The sequence below is a fragment of the Pecten maximus genome, chromosome 6 (genome assembly GCF_902652985.1).
Source record: "Pecten maximus chromosome 6, xPecMax1.1, whole genome shotgun sequence".
In the NCBI taxonomy this organism is placed as follows: Eukaryota; Metazoa; Mollusca; class Bivalvia; order Pectinida; family Pectinidae; genus Pecten; species Pecten maximus.
This window is the reverse complement of record NC_047020.1, coordinates 16,779,224-16,805,971: the sequence shown is the minus strand read 5'-3', so window position 1 is coordinate 16,805,971 and position 26,748 is coordinate 16,779,224. Positions and strand designations below refer to the sequence as shown.

The 26,748-nt window shown below is 36.0% G+C and overlaps 1 protein-coding gene across 1 annotated transcript in view; it reads right to left on the bottom strand.

Annotated features, from left to right (window-relative positions):
• Positions 1-26,748, bottom strand: part of LOC117329105 (teneurin-m-like) — a 191,503-nt gene that overhangs the window by 77,769 nt on the left and 86,986 nt on the right. Inside the window, 2 exon segments of the mRNA XM_033886835.1 lie at positions 9,510-9,824; positions 23,930-24,187. Of these exon segments, the coding sequence (XP_033742726.1) occupies positions 9,510-9,824; positions 23,930-24,137 (523 nt within the window). The 5' untranslated portion in view covers positions 24,138-24,187.

Genomic DNA, 26,748 nt, shown 5'->3' with positions numbered 1-26,748 from the left:
AGACAATACGCAAACCAGAAAAAATTCTATTTTTTAGGTTTTGGCAGATATCCGACAGCTAAAGAAAATAAGTATGCAAATACACTGATTCAATTTTGATAAAGATATTGCTTAAGTGGGTAGGGGGTATTGGAAAAAGCTTGGTGGCACGATACGGGAGTAAGGAAAGAGGATGGAACGGTAGGAGAGGGGAACGGAAAAGGGAGGGATTTCGAAGGGGAAAAGGTTTAGTATGAGGAGAACGGTGGAAGTAAAGGGTTTTGTGTTTAATCAGCTCAAGGGAAGTCAAGTTACTGATTATGTGTGGGAAATATTTTCTATTTATCCCAACAATGACCTTGTCTTCGACCTTCAGACTTTAGAGCAATACCAATATTTTCAGAAACTATATCGGATATCTGTGTGAGTTATAAAAACTCCAGTTATTGCACAGAAACCCTTTTGTGGACAAAGTAGCCAAGGATTGAGGCTGTCAAAATATTAACTGATACACAACTAAGTTATTATACTGTAGGTGAGGAAGGAAGTCATGAACGATAAATTAACACTTTTCTATCAGAATAATATCAATTCTCTAAATAACGTTTGCATATAGAAAAGGAAAACATGCCAATGATTACAGGTCAATACATAGATACTACTTCTGCTTGGGAGGTTGAGAATTTTTATTCCAACATCTACAGATAAGAGTTTAGAGTGGCTGATTAGTGCTTGATGTGGCATGTCTACTTGAATGAGAAAATAAACTGTAGCCATTTTTATGTAATTATCCTGCTGAGATTTACCAAAAGCATTGGATGTTTGTTTTTGCGATACCCTTTCCAGCTTTACAGCTGTTAATCTAGACGGAGTTAATGCTCTTATTTCTGTGGTGATGTAATCATTGCATGTAATATAATCTCCATTTTAACTGTATATCTATAGTAAACACCACTTAGTACATATATGTATCTAACATATATCAGCTCCCAAGGGTAACCAAAGTCACATTAATGTCACAAATCAGCCATCTTTAAAATTGAAGTACAGAAAAACTAGCAAAATTTCCCTTTCTTCTCATAATCATTCATTTTTATTCATCAATTTAAAGATCAGCTAGATGTTTTCTTTACGAAACATATACAATTATCAGAACACAAGGTCCATGAAAAAAACGGCTGTACAGACTAGCAGAACAAACCCAGATGAACTAAGAACCGTTAACAATGGATGAACAGCACTCTATCCTCAGCTTTGTAATCACACTTCTATCAGAGCAGAATTTCCCCTGTACAACTGTGGCGTAATGGTTTAAATGCGACTCAACTCTTTAAAATGATAGCATCACAAGATTTATCATTTTTATGTTCCCATACACATCCAAATTATCAAGAAAATTTCAAACATTAAACCTGATACAATGATAAGATCAGTGAGGTTTTTTTTTATTGCAGCATAAATAGAGAGCTCCTTACAGGGGCCATAACCATCCCCCATCAACTGTGATACCTAAAACTTCCATCATGAATTAATTCTTGTGTGACAACAGGGCCTTGTATTGAGCATAATACATATGAAATTTGGTTTGTTCAGAATTTTATAGGTAAGGTTTATATGACCATAGGTCAATACAATTAAAAGTTGATAAAAAAGCAATTTTAATGTTTGTTGTTGGTTATGTCTACACACTGTATATCATCTATTTATATATACAATGTCTATTTATATATACAATGTCTATTTATATATACAATGTCTATTTATATATACAATGTCTATTTATATATACAGTATCTATTTATATATACAGTATCTATTTATATATACAGTGTCTATTTATATATACAGTATCTATTTATATATACGATGTCTATTTATATATACAGTATCTATATTTATATATACAGTATCTATATTTATACATACAGTATCTATATTTATATATAGTGTCTATTTTTATATTCAGTATCTATTTATATATACAGTGTCTATTTATATATACAGTATCTATTTATAAATACAGTATCTATATTTATATATACAGTATCTATATTTATATATACAGTATCTATATTTATATATACAGTGTCTATTTATATATACAGTATCTATTTATATATACAGTATCTATTTATATATACAGTATCTATTTATATATACAGTATCTATCTATATATACAGTGTCTATTTATATATACAGTATCTATATTTATATATACAGTATCTATTTATATATACAGTGTCTATTTATATATACAGTGTCTATTTATACATACAGTGTCTATTTATATATACAGTGTCTATTTATATACAGTGTCTATTTATACATACAGTGTCTATTTATACATACAGTGTCTATTTATATATACAGTGTCTATTTATATATACAGTATCCATTTATACATACAGTGTATATTTATACATACAGTGTCTATTTATATATACAGTGTCTATTTATATATACAGTGTCTATTTATATATACAGTGTCTATTTATACATACAGTGTATATTTATTCATACAGTGTCTATTTATATATACAGTGTCTATTTATACATACAGTGTATATTTATACATACAGTGTCTATTTATATATACAGTGTCTATTTATACATACAGTATCTATTTATATATACAGTGTCTATTCATACATACAGTGTCTATTTATATATACAGTGTCTATTTATACTTACAGCTTTATACTGATGATTGTTAGTGACTCTGAGATAATTTGGTGGAAATGGTGGTGAGTGAGGGAGGGATAAACAATTCAAGGACAGAAGGATAGTTTGTTTTGAGTATATTATAACTGCCAAGGATTAGAAAAAAAGAGCGAGAGGCATGATAAAGTTGGTGGAAATCCCCCATAATAATTTTGTAAAGAAATCAATGCAGTAAGATTCAAACTCCAGAATTTCTAGATGATTAAATGTTAAAAGAGAAATAGCATGTGACAACGCGGCAGATGACGATCCATGAAATACCCTAATAAACCTTAGAATTTATACCCTAAAGTGTATCTTCACTAAAGTGTATCTCCGATAAAGCCAGAAAGGGGACTCAGTGAGCAACAATGATGAGAAATCCTCTTAATGAGACAGTTTGTATCTCCTTGGAGATCACAGAGTCCTGCTTCATGACAGTGGCACAGGGAGAAACCAGGGGTATATCATGGTTTTTATTGACAGTATTCGTCCCAAATACTCTTTAGACAGTGGACAATGGCTATCCAGACAAAACATCAAAATTACAATCAATTTGGCATTCATAACCTGACAATATAGGACAATTAATGATTGATTGCTGGTTATTTACCAGTCCTATATCCTGCCTTCCTCTTCCTGCAGACTCTACAGTATGGAAATATGATGTCAAGAGGTCTGCTGACCGATTCGGCCCCGATAGATCAGTTGGCCTCATTTGTACTGACCAATTGACAAAAATTGTAGATTAGAATAGAACTTCCCAACATACAAACCCTGGACCAGTTCAAACAGAAGCAATAAAGACTCCAATTAATTGCCAGAGTGGTCCATATTACTGTATTATTATACAAAGTGTGTTGTCATGACAACAGAAGTATTCTCTAACATTCTCTTTTACAAAGAGTCCAATTGTTTGGATGGATAGGACTACTAAGTCAACAGACTTCTGGTATTTACAGGTCAAGACCAGGTCGTGTAGGAATGATTAATTCTGTCCAGTTCGTATTGAACAGTTAAATTCACAAGATAACATACAGAATTGCCTTCCCTGCCCCAGACAGATTTCCAAATCCCCGTAACATCCACAGCATGTCCAGAACAACACAACCTTTATGTATGGTTAGCTTTTCCTGAGTTTTTAACGTCTAACAGGAGAGGCAGATGGCCGCATTGATAGTGTTGCATACAAAATCTAGAAAGCATTGTTTTCTGACAAAAGGTAATGGCATTCAATTTGTGATGAATTCCATAGCTTAGGCTGCTGACCAATGTTTATGCATGATTGAACAGTTCAAATGTTACCAATCAACAGATTTAGTCTTTCCAATGTCAATATACAGATTCATTTCCACATTTTTTAATTTTCATTTCAGACACATTTCAGATCATAGGCGCAACTTTTTACGCTTGATGCCAAAATATTCCAAAATGCGGAAACCAGTCAATGCTTTGGACTTTGGGGACTTGTCACCCATTCCGTATGATGAGGGAAGGGAGGACTGCTTCATAGATTGGTGACAGATGGATTCATGCATGTAGAAAAAAACATAGCGACTCCAATTACTTGATGGAATTCATTAGAAAAGAAGGGTTGTTGCCAACTGTCCAGGACCTGGGCTCCCAATATGGAAAGGTCAATCGGTGCTGTCGGTCACTATGGTCAGACAAAAGACATCAGACCAAGGCATGTGGGAGCCGTCACTGACTTTACTGTCGATTCACACAACATCCAATTTGTTAGAAACAATCCAGACAGGGGAGGGGGGGCTGTGTATTTAGAAACCTGTTGGAAGGAAACCTTCACCAGTTAATGGCAATGCTGTGATGGAAAAATTCTAAATGTCACAGGGCTGTAGTTTGGAAAATAACTGTTGTTATAGAGCGATTCACCAAAAAGTTGGAAACATTAAATACATACAGAGCAAACATTCAGTATGCATTTGTAGTCTATTTAGTCTATTACTAACATATTTCTTCAAATTAAAAGGTGTAGAAACACTAAACCATGATTATCTGTGAAATTTAATCTTAAGAGTGAACATCCCTCAATTCCATTGCTTTTTCTTTCTTTAACTTTTTTAAATAACTAACAGGTATTTGTAGATTGAATATGCATAAATTTGCATTAATATGTTTCATATGTCATAAACTTGAATTAATGTATCTAATATCAACCATTAAAAAATCCTGTATCCACAGTTTTTTCATGTGTTCATTTCCAATGTTGAAAATTGAATTATGATTTAAAAACCTCTCAAACTGGTGATATTTGGGTTTCTTTAAAAGCATTCATTTAAGCATTGAATTTGACAACGATTTTTAAAGACTATATCCAGAAATTTTGCTCCTACGATGAATGAACAAATTATTATCGTCAAAGACGAAACAGCCTTTTCAACAGCCATATTGCGTTATCGCCGATGTGACAATTATGACATCACTATAGTAATGACGTCATAATAAAGATTTGGAAGTTATGGACTCATAACCTTCAAGTGAGCTTGGTAAAGTTATATAGTGGGGCTGCAGCGTAAATATAGTTTTGTAGATCACATGGTCACAGCAGTGGAGAAGGTAAATCAGAGACTTGTAGATCACATGGTCACAGCAGTGGAGAAGGTAAATCAGAGACTTGTAGATCACATGGTCACAGCAGTGGAGAAGGTAAATCAGAGACTTGTAGATCACATGGTCACAGCAGTGGAGAAGGTAAATCAGAGACTTGTAGATCACATGGTCACAGCAGTGGAGAAGGTAAATCAGAGACTTGTAGATCACATGGTCACAGCAGTGGAGAAGGTAAATCAGAGACTTGTAGATCACATGGTCACAGCAGTGGAGAAGGTAAATCAGAGACTTGTAGATCACATGGTCACAGCAGTGGAGAAGGTAAATCAGAGACTTGTAGATCACATGGTCACAGCAGTGGAGAAGGTAAATCAGAGACTTGTAGATCACATGGTCACAGCAGTGGAGAAGGTAAATCAGAGACCTTAACAATGTCTTATAACTTATACCGAGACTCCCAGGCGTTTTACCTTATTTACACCAGAGAACTTATATCTAACAACTTATACCGAGACTCCCAGGCGTTTTACCTTATTTACACCAGAGAACTTATATCTAACAACTTGTACGAGACTCCCAGGCATTTTACCTTTATATTTACACCAGAGAACTTATATCTAACAACTTATACCGAGAGTCCCAGGCATTTTACCTTATTTACACCAGAGAACTTATATCTAACAACTTATACCGAGAGTCCCAGGCATTTTACCTTATTTACACCAGAGAACTTATATCTAACAACTTATACCGAGAGTCCCAGGCATTTTACCTTATTTACACCAGAGAACTTATATCTAACAACTTATACCGAAAGTCCCAGGCGTTTTACCTTATTTACATCTGAGAACAAGCCAAAATTTCTACATCCAAATTTACCAAAAGTTTCCTGCTTCAAAATAATAGGAACCCTTGCATGGGAACTGTCTCAAAGGCCAAGTGACGACTAAAGTCTGAGAAACGAATTAGTGAGAGACGCGCGGGAACAGTTATGTGACGATGAAATCTCTCACACAATACCATCACACTACCACATTCTGAGCCAGACACTCAGACAACCAATGATGTTAGAACTGGCAGGAAACGGTCTCAACTCGCTACATGAGGTGTATAGACAAAAGATTATTTATTTGATTGTGGCAGGAATGCCTTTTTTGTTTTTAAAATTGCATCATCAAGTTCTTTTATGGTCCCCATGTCAACATTAGAATATCTGTGAAGGCTATTTGGAGGAGTGGGGTTAAGAATGGTAAAATTCTATCTGAGACTCAGTATATCTGTCAATGTGTTCAGCTGTTCTACATGTACTTCAACATACAGTTGTCTACTGGCTAACTACTGATGAGTTCTCCACACAATGGAATGTCCTTATAGCTATTTTTCGTAATGACTTCATGAATATGATTTTTCCCTATACCTAGGTAGTATGCTGTATTTTAAAACTGATCCTATACACGAGGAATAAAAACAACAACGCTTCTTCGGGATTAGCCAGCAAGTGACTTTTGTGATTTAGGATAATTTGAACACTATAGTCAGAATGAACTAAAGCTACCAATTTCACAAGAAGTCAAGTTTTGACATTCAACTTGGAAGTAACCTTCAGTCAAGCTAAAAACCGTCCATAACCATGATTTTGAAAATAAGCAGCATTGATCAGGACAAATCTTGTCACGTGCAAAACAAACATTAAACATGACCAGGTTTTATAAAACTGGTTTAGGGGTTACCATCCTTTAATAGAACCATATGTTGTTAATTTATATAATAAACCAAACTTATTGCAGAATAGCTCTTCTCTGTTACGAGGGTATGATGATCGACCCGTCCCTGTTACAGGGGTATGATGACCCTTCTGTTATAGGGGTATGATGACCCTTCTGTTATAGGGGTATGATGACCCTTCTGTTATAGGGGTATGATATGACCCTTCTGTTATAGGGGTATGATGACCCTTCTGTTATAGGGGTATGATGACCCTTCTGTTATAGGGGTATGATATGACCCTTCTGTTATAGGGGTATGATGACCCTTCTGTTATAGGGGTATGATGACAACACACACATATAGATTTTAGAGTTCCTCGTAACAAAGAACAAATTCCACCTATAAAACAGATATATGGTTTTAAATAAAGACAATTTTCCTGGAATATATTCTCCTGTACAAGAGTGTGCATCCAGACTTTCTGGCACATTTCCAAATAAACCTTCTGATAATTACTGAATTTCCACAGTAACAACATGTCATTATAACAAGATTGGTGTGCTTTTTCAAACTGAAAGCTTCCTTTTCTCCATTAGGGCTTGCAAGTGTGTTTTTTTACTTGGTAAATGCAGGATGTCTTCGTGTTTTTAATCCCTGTTGTCAAATGCGACCTTGAAGAAACATTTCATTATGTTAACTCGGTCTAACTAGGGACTCGTCCAAACTTTTATGTAATTATTTTACCGTTGATTGACATACTGCTATACAGTTCCTTTCAGGCAGCAAACAATAAAATTTCAGTTAAAAGTGTGCTTTTGTTAGCAAGCCATAAGTCGTTACCCCTAACAGCTTCTAATTCCATAACTGTCAACCACATTCTTCGCTTGAAAATAAAAACTGGTTCCAGATTTCCATCCCCGAAAAGCCAAACAGAAAATTTAGACTGGACTTCTAGACTGGGAAAGTCTTGTCAAATTTCAAAATAAATATTTTACAGATTGAAAAAAAAAATATTTTGATGGTGCGAATATTTATTGTAGACTTCTTATTGATATTTCATATTGGATATTATTCCAATTAAGCATAATTATAGCCTCGGCGGTCCTTTTTTGTCAGTATGATATATAGATTTTAAGTCAATTTCAAAATTCACTAAAATTTCTGTTGGAGGGAGACAAAAATTGAATCATTTTCCTATATACTTGGCCCCTACATCTAGGGGAGAGTTCTTCCAGTCCAGAATTTCTACAACATGACACATTACTAAATGTTTTTAAGCACATTTGCCATTGATAAGATTTTAGACAGACTACATGTCGGTGGTGAGGAGTGAGTGATGTACGATAGCATCATTTCTCTAGCCTCCCCCAACTACGCTAGGACCTAAAGATTATGTAATATGGAGGCAGGCATTTACATTCCTTCTTAATATCCTTTACCTAACGGCATTGATAAGTAAGGATAAGAATTTCTTCTCTACATTTATCCTAATTTATGCCTACCCCTCTTACTTACCTAGCCCAGTGTCTTTACTTACCTAGCCCACATACCTAGCCCAGTGTCTTTACTTACCTAGCCCACTTACCTAGCCCAGTGTCTTTACTTACCTAGCCCAATTACCTAGCCCACTTACCTAGCCCAGTGTCTTTACTTACCTAGCCCACTTACCTAGCCCAGTGTCTTTACTTACCTAGCCCACTTACCTAGCCCAGTGTCTTTACTTACCTAGCCCACTTACCTAGCCCAGTGTCTTTACTTACCTAGCCCACTTACCTAGCCCACTTACCTAGCCCAGTGTCTTTACTTACCTAGCCCACTTACCTAGCCCAGTGTCTTACTTACCTAGCCCACTACCTAGCCCAGTGTCTTTACCTTACCCTAGCCCACTTACCTAGCCCAGTGTCTTTACTTACCTACCCACTTACCTAGCCCAGTGTCTTACTTACACTAGCCCACTTACCTAGCCCAGTGTTCTTACTTACCTAGCCCACTTACCTAGCCCAGTGTCTTTACTTACCTAGCCCACTTACCTAGCCCAGTGTCTTTACTTACCTAGCCCACTTACCTAGCCCAGTGTCTTTACTTACCTAGCCCACTTACCTAGCCCAGTGTCTTTACTTACCTAGCCCACTTACCTAGCCCAGTGTCTTTACTTACCTAGCCCACTTACCTAGCCCACTTACCTAGCCCAGTGTCTTTACTCTACAAATTGGACCTCTTTAGATTAATGTCTCTTTCCTTGGTTTTTCTCGGATTCCCCCCCCCCCCCCCCCCCAACGGAATGTTATCGTATCTATGGTGACAAGGCTGTTTGTACAGGGTCTTAGACTACTGTTTTCTTTTGTCTTTGGCTGATCAACAATCTAAAAATATTCAAAGTCTTCCATTTCCAGTTTGCTAACTACATTTCTCAAATGTTATGGCCAACTTGAATGCCCTCACTGCCAGTTTTATTATTTATTTGGTCGGGGGAGTATTGACAATAACGTAGACACTTCAGTTTTACCTGCAGGGCAAAGATATAAACAAGGAGCTATTTTTGTTGTTTTACCTGCTAGTTGATGATGTAAGTTTGAATGGTTGATGTTTTCTTGGTCGGAATCGTCCGAAAGAGACAACTGCGACACAGCTTCTGTTCTTGGTATGTGCTTGCTGTCCAACTCATTGGATGAGATCGAGCATTGAGACCCCTGGTGGTGAACATTTAACGATGCATGATGCAACGGCTGGTCCATGTCATCAAAATCACCGTCTGACCCACTCATGTAACTATACAACCGTGACTTGTCGTTACCAAGGTGACCGTTACTAAGGTGGGAGTTGCCTCGGTAATCGTCTTTTAAGTCATGCTCATTGGGAGTCAAACCTAAAGGTACAAAAACAAAGCAAACAAAATGTACAAAAAAACTCAAAGCTACGATACTGACCAAGCTGTGAGAGGCTAAAGTCCCAAATTTCAACAACTGAAATTTTTGATTAAAAAAAAAATGAAAAAGTACAAGAAAGATATAATTAAATTCCATCATAAATGAAATTAAAAGTAAACCAAATATGCTAATTGGTAGGGTGATATTTTTTTTTCAAATTTTCGTTTTGTTTTAAAATTTAGTTCAAACAAAGAATTTTTTGTTATGGTGACTTCTAAATTTTTAGTTTGCCTGGATTTTATATAATTTGGTAAATTATTTTCCATATTAACTGAAAAATTTTGCATACAATAATATCCAGTCATTGAAATTAAAGGACTTTGTTTGGTAATATTACAATACATATTGATACACAACGCTCAAGTGTCTCTGACAAAGCTAATCAATAAAGTGCTGTCACATCAACAGTCGTGACAGAGTTGTCCCTCTTGTGTGCCTCTTATCACTTTAATCTTTTCATTGTATGATGAAGAGTGACATTCAATTTCCAGAGGAAAACAGTTGGATTAATTATTTGTTCAAAATAAAAAGAACCATTTCATTTTGAACTTGGTCAAAGTAAAGTTAGGAACAAACAGTAGGTTTGTCAAGACATATAATTATTTTAGATTGATAATGATTCAAAGACACTGAGCATTGTGAGTATCATTTTTGTGTTACTGGGAAACAACAAATAAAAGCCATTTGATAATACACAAATAGTCTGAACCTGTTTTGTAACTTTAGAGAGTAAAATTATTTAAAGTAATCATATTATATAAACAAATATAAATCTTGTGATATTAACATTATTTACTCAGGAAATAAAGCAGAAACAAATTGTTTTCTCGTTAAAAATTTGAGTTTGACTAGTGTTCAAACTTGTACGAATGGACTATTTCTGCAGAGTTTCGTTAGAGCATGTTGGTACACTGTGTTATGATGGTGGTGGTTATACAGACTGGTGTGTTTGTGTGACAGTGCATTACACAACAAATGGAGAATATACATATATACATGGAGTAACAAGTTAGGTGGCCCCTAATGTAGTGAATCACAGATTTGGTGGCCCCATTACAGTGAATCACAGATTTGGTGGCCCCATTACAGTGAATCACAGATTTGGTGGCCCCCAATACAGTGAATCACAGATTTGGTGGCCCCAATACAGTGAATCACAGATTTGGGGGCCCCAATGTAGTGAATCAGTGATTTGGTGGCCCCTAATGTAGTGAATCACAGATTTGGTGGCCCCAATACAGTGAATCACAGATTTGGTGGCCCCATTACAGTGAATCACAGATTTGGTGGTCCAAATACAGTGAATCACAGATTTGGTGGCCCCAATGTAGTGAATCAGTGATTTGGTGGCCCCAATACAGTGAATCACAGATTTGGTGGCCCCATTACAGTGAATCACAGATTTGGTGGTCCAAATACAGTGAATCACAGATTTGGTGGCCCCAATGTAGTGAATCAGTGATTTGGTGGCCCCAATGTGGTGAATCACATACTTGGTAAGCTTAGTATTGACAGATTTGACGACTCATACAGGGTGGTATTCAATAGCTATTGCTCCCAAATAAAGCCCTTTAATTGTAAAATATCAGCTATCTGGTTGTATAACATGAAAGTGAAGATCATGAAAATTAATTATTTTTGATGAAAATGGCAATGTTAATGACTAATGATAGTAGGGAAGATGAAATGTGTGATGAAAATGGCAATGTTAATGACTGATGATAGTAGTGAAGATGAAATGTGTGATGAAAATGGCAATGATAATGACTGATGATAGTAGTGAAGATGAAATGTGTGTTGAAAATGGCAATGATAATCACTAATGATGTAGTGAAGATGAAATGTGTGATGAAAATGGCAATGTTAATGACTGATGATAGTAGTGAAGATGAAATGTGTGTTGAAAATGGCAATGATTTATATAATCACTAATGATGTAGTGAAGATGAAATGTGTGATGAAAACGGCAACGTTAATGACTGATGATTGTAGTGAAGATAAAAATAGAGGATAGGCAGAGTTTAGGGAGACATCCATTCCTATTGGTGGAGAAGGTAGGGATGATATGGATTGTATAAAGGGGAGATAAGTCATGTTTACAGTGGCGACTATTCCAACAACACAAACACCACAACATTACAGCTTCAGCACATAAATATAGCATGCATGCAGCAAAAAGCCAGGAAACAAGAAAACTGGAGTATACTACCATGTTTGTGTTTTTATAGGAAAATACAATACTTTCAAACCAAATAAAAACATAAATCAAAGAAAATGCTTTGTGTCTTTGCCAACAAATTCAATGATATCATTGATTTTAAAATTGTGGAAAGAAGCAAAAACAATTGTGTACTTACTGACATTTTTGTAATAGGTAATCTTCAAACCAACATGAGTTCTTAGCCAAACAAAAACACATTCTTTGTTTTGTAATTTTATATAATTCAATTAAACAGTTTCACTGCAGCTCATCATACAAATCAAAATTATCTGTCTATTTTAAACAGAAGTAATGCGCTTGATTATCAAACACAACATGCACGGAATAAAGAGAAGCATCTCATTCAATGATAATGTCAGACTTTCTACTAACTACACATAGAGTTGGTTGCAACATTCCATGCTTAAATGAGAAAGAAACGAAAACACAAAATTCAAATTGATTGCTAATGAGTCAATTCTAAAGACATTTGAGTTGCTATGGGTTTCTAATTCAATGACATCTATGCAGATGAAATGCTGTGGTGATCCCTTAAATTAAATGATGATTTTATGGTAAACAGGATTGTTACGAACTGTTAATTAAGCATGCTGGTGATGGAGAAAGGGGAGGTAACCCTGGTATCCATCTGTCCACGCCACAGATAATCTCCAGTTCAATCTAAGGATATCAACTGTAAACAGTTTATTTAGTGAAAGTAGAGAGGTCACATATTTATCACAATTTTTGTTTGGTAAAATATCATAAAATTGGACAAAATTATTCAAATTTCATATATATGGAAAATCACAGGATTTGGGCGAGGAGCACACGCAATAAGTGTCATTTCCAAAAAATTTGGAAAAACACATTTTGTAATAAAATCAGCTTGGCTACTATAAAGACGCTACGTAGGAAAAGACTATATAGTGGTGTTCGAGGTGTATGTGTCCTCTAATCACATTCGATAATGGTTCCACTTTCTCCACAGCAAACAAGAGTTACGTCCCCTGCTTAAAACAGGAAATGGAAATTCCAAATCACTAGCATAAACGACTTGGTCCAACAAATTATTGTTAGAATTAATGGATTGTTTGCATGAAAGCTTCCTCAGCAGATCGGGGAACCCACTAACAGCACATCAAGGAAAATCCTAGGAAGAGGAAAGCACCGACTTTCCCTCATCTGTCTTTAAGAATTACAATTTGCAGGAATCAACAAAAACGTCAGCCTCGTGGGAGAACATAGCATGTGAGGACAATACCGCATGTTCTGTATTGTTCTGATCTAGAAGGCATGTTTATGTCAAGAAGTTAAGTAGATCTATTGCCTGGAAATAGTGAAACAGATTTTCTCTGAGAGATTATTCACATCGAAGACGACAAGTTATCTGAGGAAAACAATGAAAGAGAGATAAACATCTGACCCAAATAAAGCTTCTCTATTCAATTAGAAATAAAAACTAACCTACCTAATCACTGGGGACTTTAATTGTTAATTTGGTATTGTGTGTATGAGACTCTGGGTAGCCCTTGCATACTGACTACTGGGATCCCGCGCGTGTGATAGTAACCTTACTGTCGATGAACATGTAACCCAACTTGACAATACAACAGCTGAATCAGCTCCACTCCTATAAACTATGGTGATAAGGATCCATAATATTTGAGGCATTCCTATTTTATTCTCGTCCTCCAGGTCTACAGAGAAGATCCCAAGCCCATACCATCACACAATGGCACACAAACAGTGGAAATGGCGTCCATGACAAGTGCTCATAAACCCTGCTTCTATGTTTACAGTCAAGCTACCAAGTCCCAAGGCAACCGTTCCATCATTTGTTCATTAAAGCAACAATTCAAACCTGCTTGTCTTGCCTTTTTAACAGAAAATATAAAACCAGAAATTTGCTAGCGGTAACATATCATATTTCCATAGGTTGTGTTTACCAAAATTAATCAGTGATCTGGGGTATTCAGTACTATGAGCCAACACCACACAAACAAGTACTAAACCAAGTCACTTCTTCTTTATTATGGAAGAGCCTTATGCAAGCTATGGCAATAACACAGCCACCATAAAAACTGAACTGTCAACATTGCATGTTTATATGAGCATCAATACAGCTCGCGATGAGGTATTATACAGATATATTACCATACATAAAGCTATGAATAGATTAACTGTTCATAAAAGGTCACCTATAGAGACCTTAAGTGCATATCATCTTAATACTGCACACTGAAATACACACATATATAAAATCATTATTGTACTTGAATCTTGGAACACTCCAAACATGGGATAGCTCTGTATATAGAAACAATGATGTAATAGCTCTATATATATACACAATAATGTAATAGCTCTATATATAGAAACAATGATGTAATAGTTCTATATATAGAAACAATGATGCAATAGCTCTGTATATAGAAACAATGATGTAATAGCTCTATATATAGAAACAATGATGTAATAGCTCTATATATAGACATGAAGATGTAATAGCTCTATATATATAGACATGATGATGTAATAGCTCTATATATAGACACAATAATGTAATAGCTCTATATATAGAAACAATGATGTAATAGTTCTATATATAGAAACAATGATGCAATAGCTCTATATATAGACATGATGATGTAATAGTTCTATATATAGACATGAAGATGTAATAGCTCTATATATAGACATAATAATGTAATAGCTCTATATATAGAAACAATTATGTAATAGCTTCATACATATAGATACAATAATGAAATAACTTTATATATAGACATAATGATGTGATAACTCTATATAGAGACACAATCTATTGACATAATGACGTTCCTATGGCAATGAATGCCAATGATAATGTATGCAGGAATGACAGAAAGATTGAAGGACATTTGGGTGAGAAAGAAAGTATGAAGAATGAGAAAAATGATGTGGAGTTGGAAATAATATTGTTTAAAAAATAAATCTGGTATTAGGATGTCAGAATGGAAAGAGGTGAGTTAGGATTGGAACCGAAGATAGACACAGTTTAAGAAACACAGGGCACAGATCACATTCCTATGAACAAAAAAAAATAAAAAATCTGATGATTTAATAGCCAGTCTGATTAGGACTGTGAGTGATGGCCAAGTCCTATAAAATGAACACTCAAATCCTGATAACCTGCGGAGACAATGTCTGAAGTGGAGCGAGATGACAGCCTTTGACAGGACAAGAAGCCACACATGGTACCTCTCTGCATCAAGAAGCACCCAAACTGGCCGACAGCCTCCGACTAATTCTGGGGGTCTAGGTCCCCTTATAGGACACAAAGCCATGTCTCTAGTCCTTCCATCCCCTTATATCCCTGTTGAACCCTCCTAACCAAAAGCCTGGAAGCTCTCAGTGTCCTTGAGAGGGGTTTACAGCTTAATGGGACGCAAAGGTGGAGAAAAAACATTTTCAAGTATAACAGGGACAATGTTTTCTCCGTCCATTAGACAACTGGACTTCTAAGGTTTTCCAATTAAATGGTTGAGGCTCGGTTTTATTGGCCAATAATCTAATTACGTATTATCATAATTTCACCATAAAACCACATAATTCTGAAAATATCCAAGCTGTAGTATTACAGTAATGTGGCTAAATTGGGAAAGACTGGGGGTACCTAATGTCAATTTTTCCATACACACGAGTAATTCTAGGATAATTTGTCGGCTCCTATTCCACAACTCAATAGGTCTGCAGACAAAAATGGTGATGTGAGGGATTAAATTTTCCTAGGTTCTGGTTACTTGTTCTTAATCAACATCACATGTTTTTGTCCTGTCCAATGACAAGAAAAAATTGGACTGATGTGACTGATTTTATTTTTTATTGAAACATCAAGGAATAATGCTAAGCCCAATCATTCAAGGATAGTATGACGGAATAAAATTCCTCATGCCAACAGGCAATACTGCTTCCTAACAAACAAGGCAAATTAGATAAGGTCTCCTAATTGTCTAGCAAAAAGCCAGAGAAAAAAACAAACAAAAAAACTCCACTTCTAAGACAGGACTAGTAAACCGTAAATATATGGTAAAATGTAATTAAATCAATTCCTTTGGTGAACTTGAGAAAATACAACACTTAAGTGAGTACTAATTTTTCAAGATAGAACATCTAAACGTGATCATACAGCTAGCTTAGACACATGTGATGCTATATCAAATCATCATTGATCTTACTAGCCTACAGCACTTGTGTCCTTTATTCCCAACAGAAGCAGCAGTCATGTTTTATCCCCGTAGCTACGTTTCACTCTTGGTAGGTTTTAATTAAGTTTTATGTCAACGAAGCCCCTATTGCATCATACTAATCAGTGCTTGAAGCCAAACTGATATAGACCAAATGCGATTACACAAACAGAATACAACACAGTGCCATCTCCCAATCCACCATGATACAGGTTGGAATAGGAAGTAAGTGCTGTTTTAGCATCCGCTACTTAACATCCTTTAGCTGACAGATCCCCAGGGTCAAACCGATCTTCTCGCTATTTCTCCAGACCCTATTTTTTTGCGATTTTGAAATGGAATCCATTGTCAGGTGAAGGATTAAGAGATCATGTTGGGAGTTTGGAACCAATATCTTTTTATCCATGGAAATGTTTGACAAGTATGTCTCATCTACATCCTGGTCATGTTGATGCTTGTCATGACTGTGCCACAACTGGGCTTACTCTAACATGATTAGAAATGGTTGAAGACTTTTTCTGAATCTGATTAGTGATACAGGAACTAGGTTAAGGTCATAGAATTAAATTTGATGTCAGAACATTACGTGAAAAAAATTATTCAACTTCAGAAAGCAGAAAATCCATTCAAAGTGCTTTTTGATATCTGATGGACAAAAAGTTTGAAGAGTCAGCTGAAAAATATGGTCGAGTTTCACCAAATGCCATATACCTGGTACTTCTGAGGTTGAAATTTTGTACACAAAAAATCAAAGATATACCAAATGTTTGAAAACTCTCTGGCATTATCATTATATATAATGACACTTAATTATCTGTTATGCTTATATATATCAGGAAAAACAATTTCCATTGTTTTAGGTAAACAACTGTTTAGGGAGGAAATGGTTAATTACATAATGTACTTTTCTAGAACCATAACAGAATTATTGACATAAATCCTGAAAGATGATGCTGTAATGACTGTGGTGAGTTGGGCACTCCGTCTGGTCAATTCTGTCTGTACTACACAGGACTTTCCAGCTTCTACCAATGATGAAGACTAATGATACAGGAGTACAGTAGAACTTGTATAGTATTGTATTGGAAATTGTTTTTCAATATGAAATATGTGATCTTGAGTTCTAACAAAATGAATTTTCTAGATATTAATGTAAATTTTTTGAAAGCCATTGCATTAGTGTTTTTAACATTGATGACATTTCAAAATCTTATTCTATGATAACAATTTTTTTTTTATTAAATCTAGCAAATTGGCATTTGAGGGTGTTAAGTCTTTTCTGCACAGAAGATGATCTTTTCCTGTAATTAAATTTACTTTGCCATAGCTGACCTCTAAATAACCTGTCTGACCTTGACCTGAACTTGAACTCCGTAAAATTTCTTTGGTACAAACTATTTTATGCTATCATTCCAACCTATGTTTTTTTTTCAATTAAGAATGAGTCACATTTATTATTTGCAAGTCTTGGATAGAATCATGTCAGAATTACATTCCTGGAATCTTCCTGACATATGATTCTGCCAGGCCCCTGGCAATGTGCATGTTTGTCCACCATATATCTGTCAGGGAACATATAGTTTCCAGTTCCACATGAGTTACTGTTGTCAAAGCCAGTATGTGTACGTACATGTAATGCTCTACAGTAAGATACATGCCACTTTACAGGAAAGTCATTTCCCACCCATCCTGAAAACCGACACCAAACCAAGCTTTCACCAGGGCTGGAGAGGAAACTGACAAATGGCAGGCACAATTTGTGTATTTCCTGTCACTGTTATTTGTGAACATTTAAAGTCAGCAGTCCTTTGACTGATGGAGTGACAGGGAACCATTAGATGGACAGATCATAATGAACAGGAAACAAAAAAAGATTTGGCTGTATCTTGTAAAATGTATTTTAGAACTATGTCCATTCCTCAACACTTTAATTGTCATTTTCATTAGAAAATAATTAAAGAGTCAGATGTCAAGACAGCAAGAAAAGGGTACAACCTCTTGTCAGCCAATAGAATTTGAGGTCATAGGTCAAGACATAGACATGACAAGACTCTGAAAGTAAGTTCCTTTGTCATTTCTGTTTCTACATCACACACAAACGTACATATATATACAAAAATCCTGGATATCATGAAAATATGAATGCTTACATGTGTACGGCAGTTTTCAGACAGATAAAGAATGATTTCCTTCTGTAGTCAATCAAGTATGACAAGTATACATTTGGCTAACCCAGGACCATTCCATGGTATACACTTGATAAAATGACCAACCTTTTCCCCAACCTTTTCCCCTCTTTGAGGTGATTTAAATATTGTGGATCAATGTCCCAGAAGATGTATCCAAATGAGTCAGAGGAGAAGCTACTGTATTAGGATGGCAGACAGGTGGAGAGATATTTGTGTAATGCTACACTCTGACACTTGTACCTTAATATCGTATATAGGGTACTCAAAACAGACCCTAGCTAGAAATGGTTTAACCTACAAATTAAGAATCTGTTCCACAAGTTCAAACAAGAGATCCCAGAGGGATCTTGGCGCCCACCATTGAATGATCTTCATAGGTTCCATGTCAGATCGATCTTTTCTCTACTTTTCCCTTCATTTCACTAATCTGTGCAAATTTAGACATCCCTCCAGTACTTTTCAAACAAGGGAATCCTAGCTATATAAGAAATTTGAGATTTAACGATAATGGCTGTTTGTTTGCCAGGTTGTTTTCCGGACAGACTGGTCCAAAAATGCAATGCAAGTGACCAAGGGGAACCTACTTATGAAATTTGAGAAAGATCCATTCAGTACTTTCTCAGAAATAGCGATAATAAACTTCAATTGTCAAAATCCAAGATGGCTGCCTGTCGGACATGTTGTTTTCAGATTGGTTTCAAAACGCAATATGCATAACTAGGCACCAAGGGAAACTTACATATGAAATTTCAGAAAGATCCCTTCAGTACTTTCTCAGAAATAGCGATAATAAACTTCAATTGTCAAAATCCAAGATGGCTGCCTGTCGGCCATGTTGTTTTCAGATTGGTTTCAAAACGCAACATGCATAACTAGGCACCAAGGGAAACTTACATATGAAATTTCAGAAAGATCCATTCAGTACTTTCTCAGAAATAGCGATAATAAACTTCAATTGTCAAAATCCAAGATGGCTGCCTGTCGGCCATGTTGTTTTCAGATTGGTTTCAAAACGCAACATGCATAACTAGGCACCAAGGGAAACTTACATATGAAATTTCAGAAAGATCCATTCAGTACTTTCTCAGAAATAGTGATAACAAACTTCAATTGTCAAAATCCAAGATGGCTGCCTGTCGGCCATGTTGTTTTCAGATTGGTCTCAAAACGCAATATGCATAACTAGGCACCAAGGGAAACCTACATATGAAATTTCAGAAAGATCCCTTCAGTACTTTCTCAGAAATAGTGATAACAAACTTCAATTGTCAAAATCCAAGATGGCTGCCTGTCGGCCATGTTGTTTTCAGATTGGTCTCAAATCGCAATATGCATAACTAGGCACCAAGGGAAACTTACATATGAAATTTGAGAAAGATCCATTCAGTACTTTCTCAGAAATAGTGATAACAAACTTCAATTGTCAAAATCCAAGATGGCTGCCTGTCGGCCATGTTGTTTTCAGATTGGTCTCAAATCGCAATATGCATAACCACCCACCAAGGGGAACCTACATATCAAATTTCAGAAAGATCCCTTCAGTACATTCTCAGAAATAGCGATAACAAACTTCAATTGTCAAAATCCAAGATGGCTGCCTGTCGGCCATGTTGTTATCCGATTGGTCTCAAAACGCAATATGCATAACTAGGCACCAAGGGGAACCTTCATATGAAATTTGAGAAAGATCCATTCAGTACTTTCTCAGAAATAGCGATAACAAACTTCAATTGTCAAAATCCAAGATGGCTGCCTGTCGGCCATTTTGTTTGCCGATTGGTCTCAAAATGCAATATGCATAACTAGGCACCAAGGGGAACCTACATATGAAATTTGAGAAAGATCCCTTCAGTACTTTCTCAAAAATAGCGATAACAAACTTCAATTGTCAAAATCCAAGATGGCTGCCTGTCGGCCATGTTGTTATCCGATTGGTCTAAAAACGCAATATGCATAACTAGGAACCAAGGGGAACCTACATATGAAATTTGAGAAAGATCCTTTCAGTACTTTCTGAGAAATAGCGATAACAAACTTCAATTGTCAAAATCCAAGATGGCTGCCTGTCGGCCATTTTGTTTTCCGATTGGTCTCAAAATGCAATATGCATAACTAGGCACCAAGGGGAACCTACATATGAAATTTGAGAAAGATCCTTTCAGCACTTTCTGAGAAATAGCGATAACAAGAATTGTTTACGGACGGACGGACGGACGGACGACGGACCACGGACGCAGGGCGATTTGAATAGCCCACCATCTGATGATGGTGGGCTAAAATCATGTCAGAATTACATTCCTGGAATCTTCCTGACATATGATTCTGCCAGGCCCCTGGCAATGTGCATGTTTGTCCACCATATATCTGTCAGGGAACATATAGTTTCCAGTTCCACATGAGTTACTGTTGTCAAAGCCAGTATGTGTACGTACATGTAATGCTCTACAGTAAGATACATGCCACTTTACAGGAAAGTCATTTCCCACCCATCCTGAAAACCGACACCAAACCAAGCTTTCACCAGGGCTGGAGAGGAAACTGACAAATGGCAGGCACAATTTGTGTATTTCCTGTCACTGTTATTTGTGAACATTTAAAGTCAGCAGTCCTTTGACTGATGGAGTGACAGGGAACCATTAGATGGACAGATCATAATGAACAGGAAACAAAAAAACATTTGGTTGTATCTTGTAAAATGTATTTTAGAACTATGTCCATTCCTCAACATTTTAATTGTCATTTTCATTAGAAAATAATTAAAGAGTCAGATGTCAAGACAGCAAGAAAAGGGTACAACCTCTTGTCAGCCAATAGAATTTGAGGTCATAGGTCAAGACCTAGACATGACAAGACAGAGAAAGTAAGTTCCTTTGTCATTTCTGTTTCTACATCACACACAAACGTACATATATATATACAAAAATCCTGGATATCATGAAAATATGAATGCTTATATGTGTACGGCAGTTTTCAGACAGATAAAGAATTTTTTCCTTCTGTAGTCAATCAAGTATGACAAGTATACATTTGGCTAACCCAGGACCATTCCATGGTATACACTTGATAAAATGACCAACCTTTTCCCCTCTTTGAGGTGATTTAAATATTGTGGATCAATGTCCCAGAAGACGTATCCAAACGAGTCAGAGGAGAAGCTACTGTATTAGGATGGCAGACAGGTGGAGAGATATTTGTGTAATGCCACACTCTGACACTTGTACCTTAATATCGTATATAGGATACTCAAAACAGACCCTAGCTAGAAATGGTTTTATCTACAAATTAAGAATCTGTTCCACAAGTTCAAAAAATATGTGTAAATTAGAAATTACGCAATTTTTACACAAATGCGTAAAAAGCTTAGCTTTAAATTATGTAAAATTTGTGTAGTGTTGATATAAGGACTTTCCCTGTCTTCATCTGTGGACTTGTAAAATGTTCAATGTTACAAACCTTCTGATATGAGGACAATATTTCTTATTTATATGGTCTGTGATTCTACTTTCAGACAGTACTTTATTATAAATAAGCAACCATTTTAATTCTTAATCTGATGAACACAAAACTTTTTTGTAATTATGTATCTGTTTTTTACTGTAATTTTAATGAATAGAAATGATAATGACTTTTAAACAAAGATCAAATGGAGACAGATTTCAATCACTGTATATATGTACATCCCTAACATCGTCAGTAAAAGTTCCCTGACAAATTATTTTTTCCATTAATGATGTAATAATTGCTGTGATGTTGAACAACCTAAGATATATCACCACAGGTGTGAAAAGGCTCACAACAATGCTACCTCAGTAATTCAGTGATATTCAAGAAGAAAGTGTACTCTTCGTCAACGTCTCGACCGCATAAAATTTATTAGATCTACATTTTTCTACATGTCTGAATTTTCTGAAAGGTCCAGACTCATGACGTACCTGTCGGTCGGCCATGGCTATTAGCAAATCATAATATCTATAACATCATAATATCTATAAGATCATTATGTGGTTTATTGAAAGGAACATGCTTTACATCTGGTTCTGCCATTCTTTGTTTTCATTACAAAATTCGGGAAGTAGGTTGTCGGAACATCTCTAATGCCACATTCACACTGAGGTCTGCATCAGATGTATTCCAAATGAAGGGGTTGAAAAATTCTGATATTTAATAGGTAGACAGTAGGGGTTGATAAATCGTGATATTTAGTAGGTAGACAGTAGGGGTTGATAAATCGTGATATTTAATAGGTAGACGGTAGGGGTTGATAAATCGTGATATTTAATAGGTAGACGGTAGGGGTTGATAAATCGTGATATTTAATAGGTAGACTGTAGGGGTTGATAAATCGTGATATTTAATAGGTAGACGGTAGGGGTTGATAAATCGTGATATTTAATAGGTAGACGGTAGGGGTTGATAAATCGTGATATTTAATAGGTAGACTGTAGGGGTTGATAAATCGTGATATATTTAATAGGTAGACGGTAGGGGTTGATAAATCGTGATATTTAATAGGTAGACGGTAGGGGTTGATAAATCGTGATATTTAATAGGTAGACGGTAGGGGTTGATAAATCGTGATATTTAATAGGTAGACGGTAGGAGTTGATAAATTCTGATATTTACGTTAACACCAGATGCACAATGAGAGAATGGCAGGATGGCAGAACAGAACGTCTGTTCACCATTTGATGGGAGAGTAAAGCCACATCAGATTTAGACATGTTAGTTGAAAGGTTCGACTAAAGAGCAAATAGTTCGCCCAGTATACCATTGATATTGCCCAGCCAATATCATAATGCATTTAACATTTGTGTTTGGAATTCAAACCAAATAATGGGAATGTCTGTCTGCAAAAAACATCAGTTGTGTGTAAGAAAACATGGATGCTTATAGACTCCCAACCACTCTTGTGCTGAGCTTAAACAACTGTGAAATTCTAATAGCACAGCCATTTTTTTTTATTGTAATCTTGTTTCTTTTCTCCATATTTTTTTTCATGCTGCTCCTAGTGTGTTAGTTTATCTAATTATATTTGTGTATAAAATGCATTTCGTATATTTACCATGAACATTACAGCAATTTGGACAGAAATTTAAGACATTTTTTGCTTACATCATTGTTTACAAATTGTTACAAAGTTTAGTTATGATGGACTACCTGTTTCTGATCTTATCTAAAGCATTGTTTATATAACCTCTATAATCACATTTGATCCTTGAAATTCTAGAATCATGAAAATAATAAACTGAAATCACATGAACTAGTCTTTAGGACTTTGTGTTAGTTAATCTAAATTTAGATAATACTTTTTAAATGGAGTTGTTGGAAGTGTCTATTTAAAAGTATTATTCTAAACCATATATAAACCCCAGTAACAATACTCAATGTATATGATACTATATAGACAAAGGTCAAAGGTCACTTACCCAAGCCATTTAACTTCTTGTCATGATGTGCGACCTTGACCTCTTCATACGGCCTGAGATTATCATCAGAGTGGAACTCTTCTTCCTCTGAAGAACTGTAAGACTTACTCCCCCTGTCCTTGATACGGCTTCGTCTATATGACCCCCGAGGCTGAGGTTTCGGTCGATAGTTTGAATTTCCGTCCATATTGAGGTTTTTCTCCCTCATGTGAGTATATTACTTAATGTACTACCAAGTTCACACGGACTCGTCATACTCTGGAAAATAGCAAAGGAAACAAAATGGTAAGAAATGTGAAAAAAACATATACATCTATATATCATTATATATCATTATTTATCAAGGAAATATCTTTATATTTCCACAATGAATATCAGTTTGTTTTTTTTATACTTGAAAACATGATTTTCACTGACCTTCTGAAGTATTGTGATGTCATCACAAGAAATTTGTTTAACTCTGCAATGACAACAGAACATTGCTATTGATCTCAGAATAACAAATGGTGGTTAAAAAACACTGAAATTGCTTTTGGTGCAGTTTCAGTATTTTCTGCTGTTTGTGCCATTTGCCAGCAGTAGTTATTGGTTTTCGTCTCTAATATGGTCATAAAATAAATGTAAATGGTTTATTGTGTCATGCTCAGCTGATTCATTATGTCACGCTTCAGTGACCATTTGTTGGCAACATCCCGGTTAGGACTGTAACTTTACAGAAATACCAATAAAAGCATGTATCCGATTGCACATTGCATGCAATTCCGCCCACTAGTACTGTACACCAGGGCGGCGACACTAACATAACTCACGATAATGAGACACTGTTGCACCACTCTCATGCTTTAATTACATTCGATTGTCATTGTATGGACGTGTACGGGTCTGTTGTCAGTGGAAACAGACAGAACCTTTCTACTGGTGGGCCAATATTCTTGTATCACATGTATAATGGTGGTCCACAGCGATGTTTTCATGGTCATAAGAGATCTTTTAGTCAACACAGATGTATGTACAGTCCAAGTACTGTAGATATACACTACAAATCTCCTATGCCAAAAACAACAAATACTGTTCTAAAATGACCCTTACTAAAATACAAGTTTCACATATCATATTGTAGTTCTTGTAGTTCGTTTCAGAGAGTTGTAGTTCGTTTCAGAGAGAGATAAAAACATCTGATCTGGTCACTATTGCTTGCTGTTGCTGATGTTTGCTGAGTGAAGATTCAGAGTACTCCACAGGGAATCATTTGTACCAACTGGACAAGTAGTGTGTTGGTTGACCCATGACACAGCATCAGAATAATATTATGTACAATATGTCCAATACACCTGTTAATGAGTTACTCTCTCAACATCGGATGGGAACTCTTCTGTGTCTGTACACAGACTAGGCCTAACTCTGTCACCACTTTGTCTACAACTTTGGCAGACAACTCTACATATCAGAGTGGTATGATAGCCAGTGGTCACTGGAATAAATAATTCGCTATATCCGCCTCTGAAATAGACTTCCTCACTGAGCGTTCGCAGGACAGATGCCAGAGGCCGACAATGATTGTTGCTACAAAATGTTCCTTTCAATTGTGCTCGTTACATCAAAACATTAGGGGATTGCCGTAAGGGCTGGTGCTTGCTCTTCCAAAATTAGCGATGCACAGACTCCTCAGCCATGGGCCATGTGCGCTGTACACCATCACACATCAAGTGTTAGGACATTATCAATGGTGAGAATTTATACCATACAAATCTACCTTTTCTCCCATGCTACAATTATGTGACATGATCAATGCTGATAAGGTTACCCCCCTTGATTTGGTTACGTCCCAGCTACCAATCGTGGCTGCGGTTTTTTAACTTTGTTTTCCGTGAAGATTGGCAGTAACACATGCCCACGGCTATGACAACGGACAAAATTAACTGTCCAGCTTTCATCATATCTATTCTCTCCGCTCAACCAGTTGGTATGAAAATCAATCTCTATTACTCACACATGTTCAAATCAATGTAAATGACAATCCCAGCAAAGCTTTCATCTTTTTTTCTTAAAAAAATAAAATGAAATAAGACAATGTTCAATTTTTAGTATTCAATCACATGGAAATCAATGTCAGTTTTTTCCCAATAAAGTCCAATATAATCCTTCAGGAAAAGCAGCGATTCATTTTATAGGTGAATATGAATTTTATACAACCATGGGAGATATCATTTACTAAATGTCTAATTAAAACATTAAAACATTTATTGTAATGTGACTTTGACACAATTGTTTTTTAAAGCGGTGTCAGAAGTATTTTGACACAGTGTTTTTTAAAGCGGTGTCAGAAGTATTTTGACAGTGTTTTCATTTCTTTTTTTGATTTTGTATGGTCAAGTTACTCTCCTCATCTAAAAATCCTTGGTCTTCTCATGATGAATAAAACATCCTTTTTTTTTTTTACTAATTTCATTACAGGAGCCATCAAGCTATCAGTAAAGTGAGTTATGTCCCTTGGACAGGCTGTCCTGGATTAGCAGTTGACACTAGGGTAAGAGCTCAGATCAGAATGCAATCCCTAGCTGTCCAATCACTGATTGGCTTTCTTTGTTGCCAAACGCGGAACTGTTGATTAAACTGCCCTATAAAATTAATTGCTTTAAAAGGTTCATATCCTTGCCGATAATTGATCCACATTTGTACATTCAGTTTGATTGTCCTGATGGTCTCGGAACAAGCGTTTTCATTTTTTTGACAGGGAGAAGTGGAGAATGGATCAGGCCTTCAGTTATCTACTGCAATCTCCACCAAGGGATGATTCAATGACTGGGCCAAGCTGACAA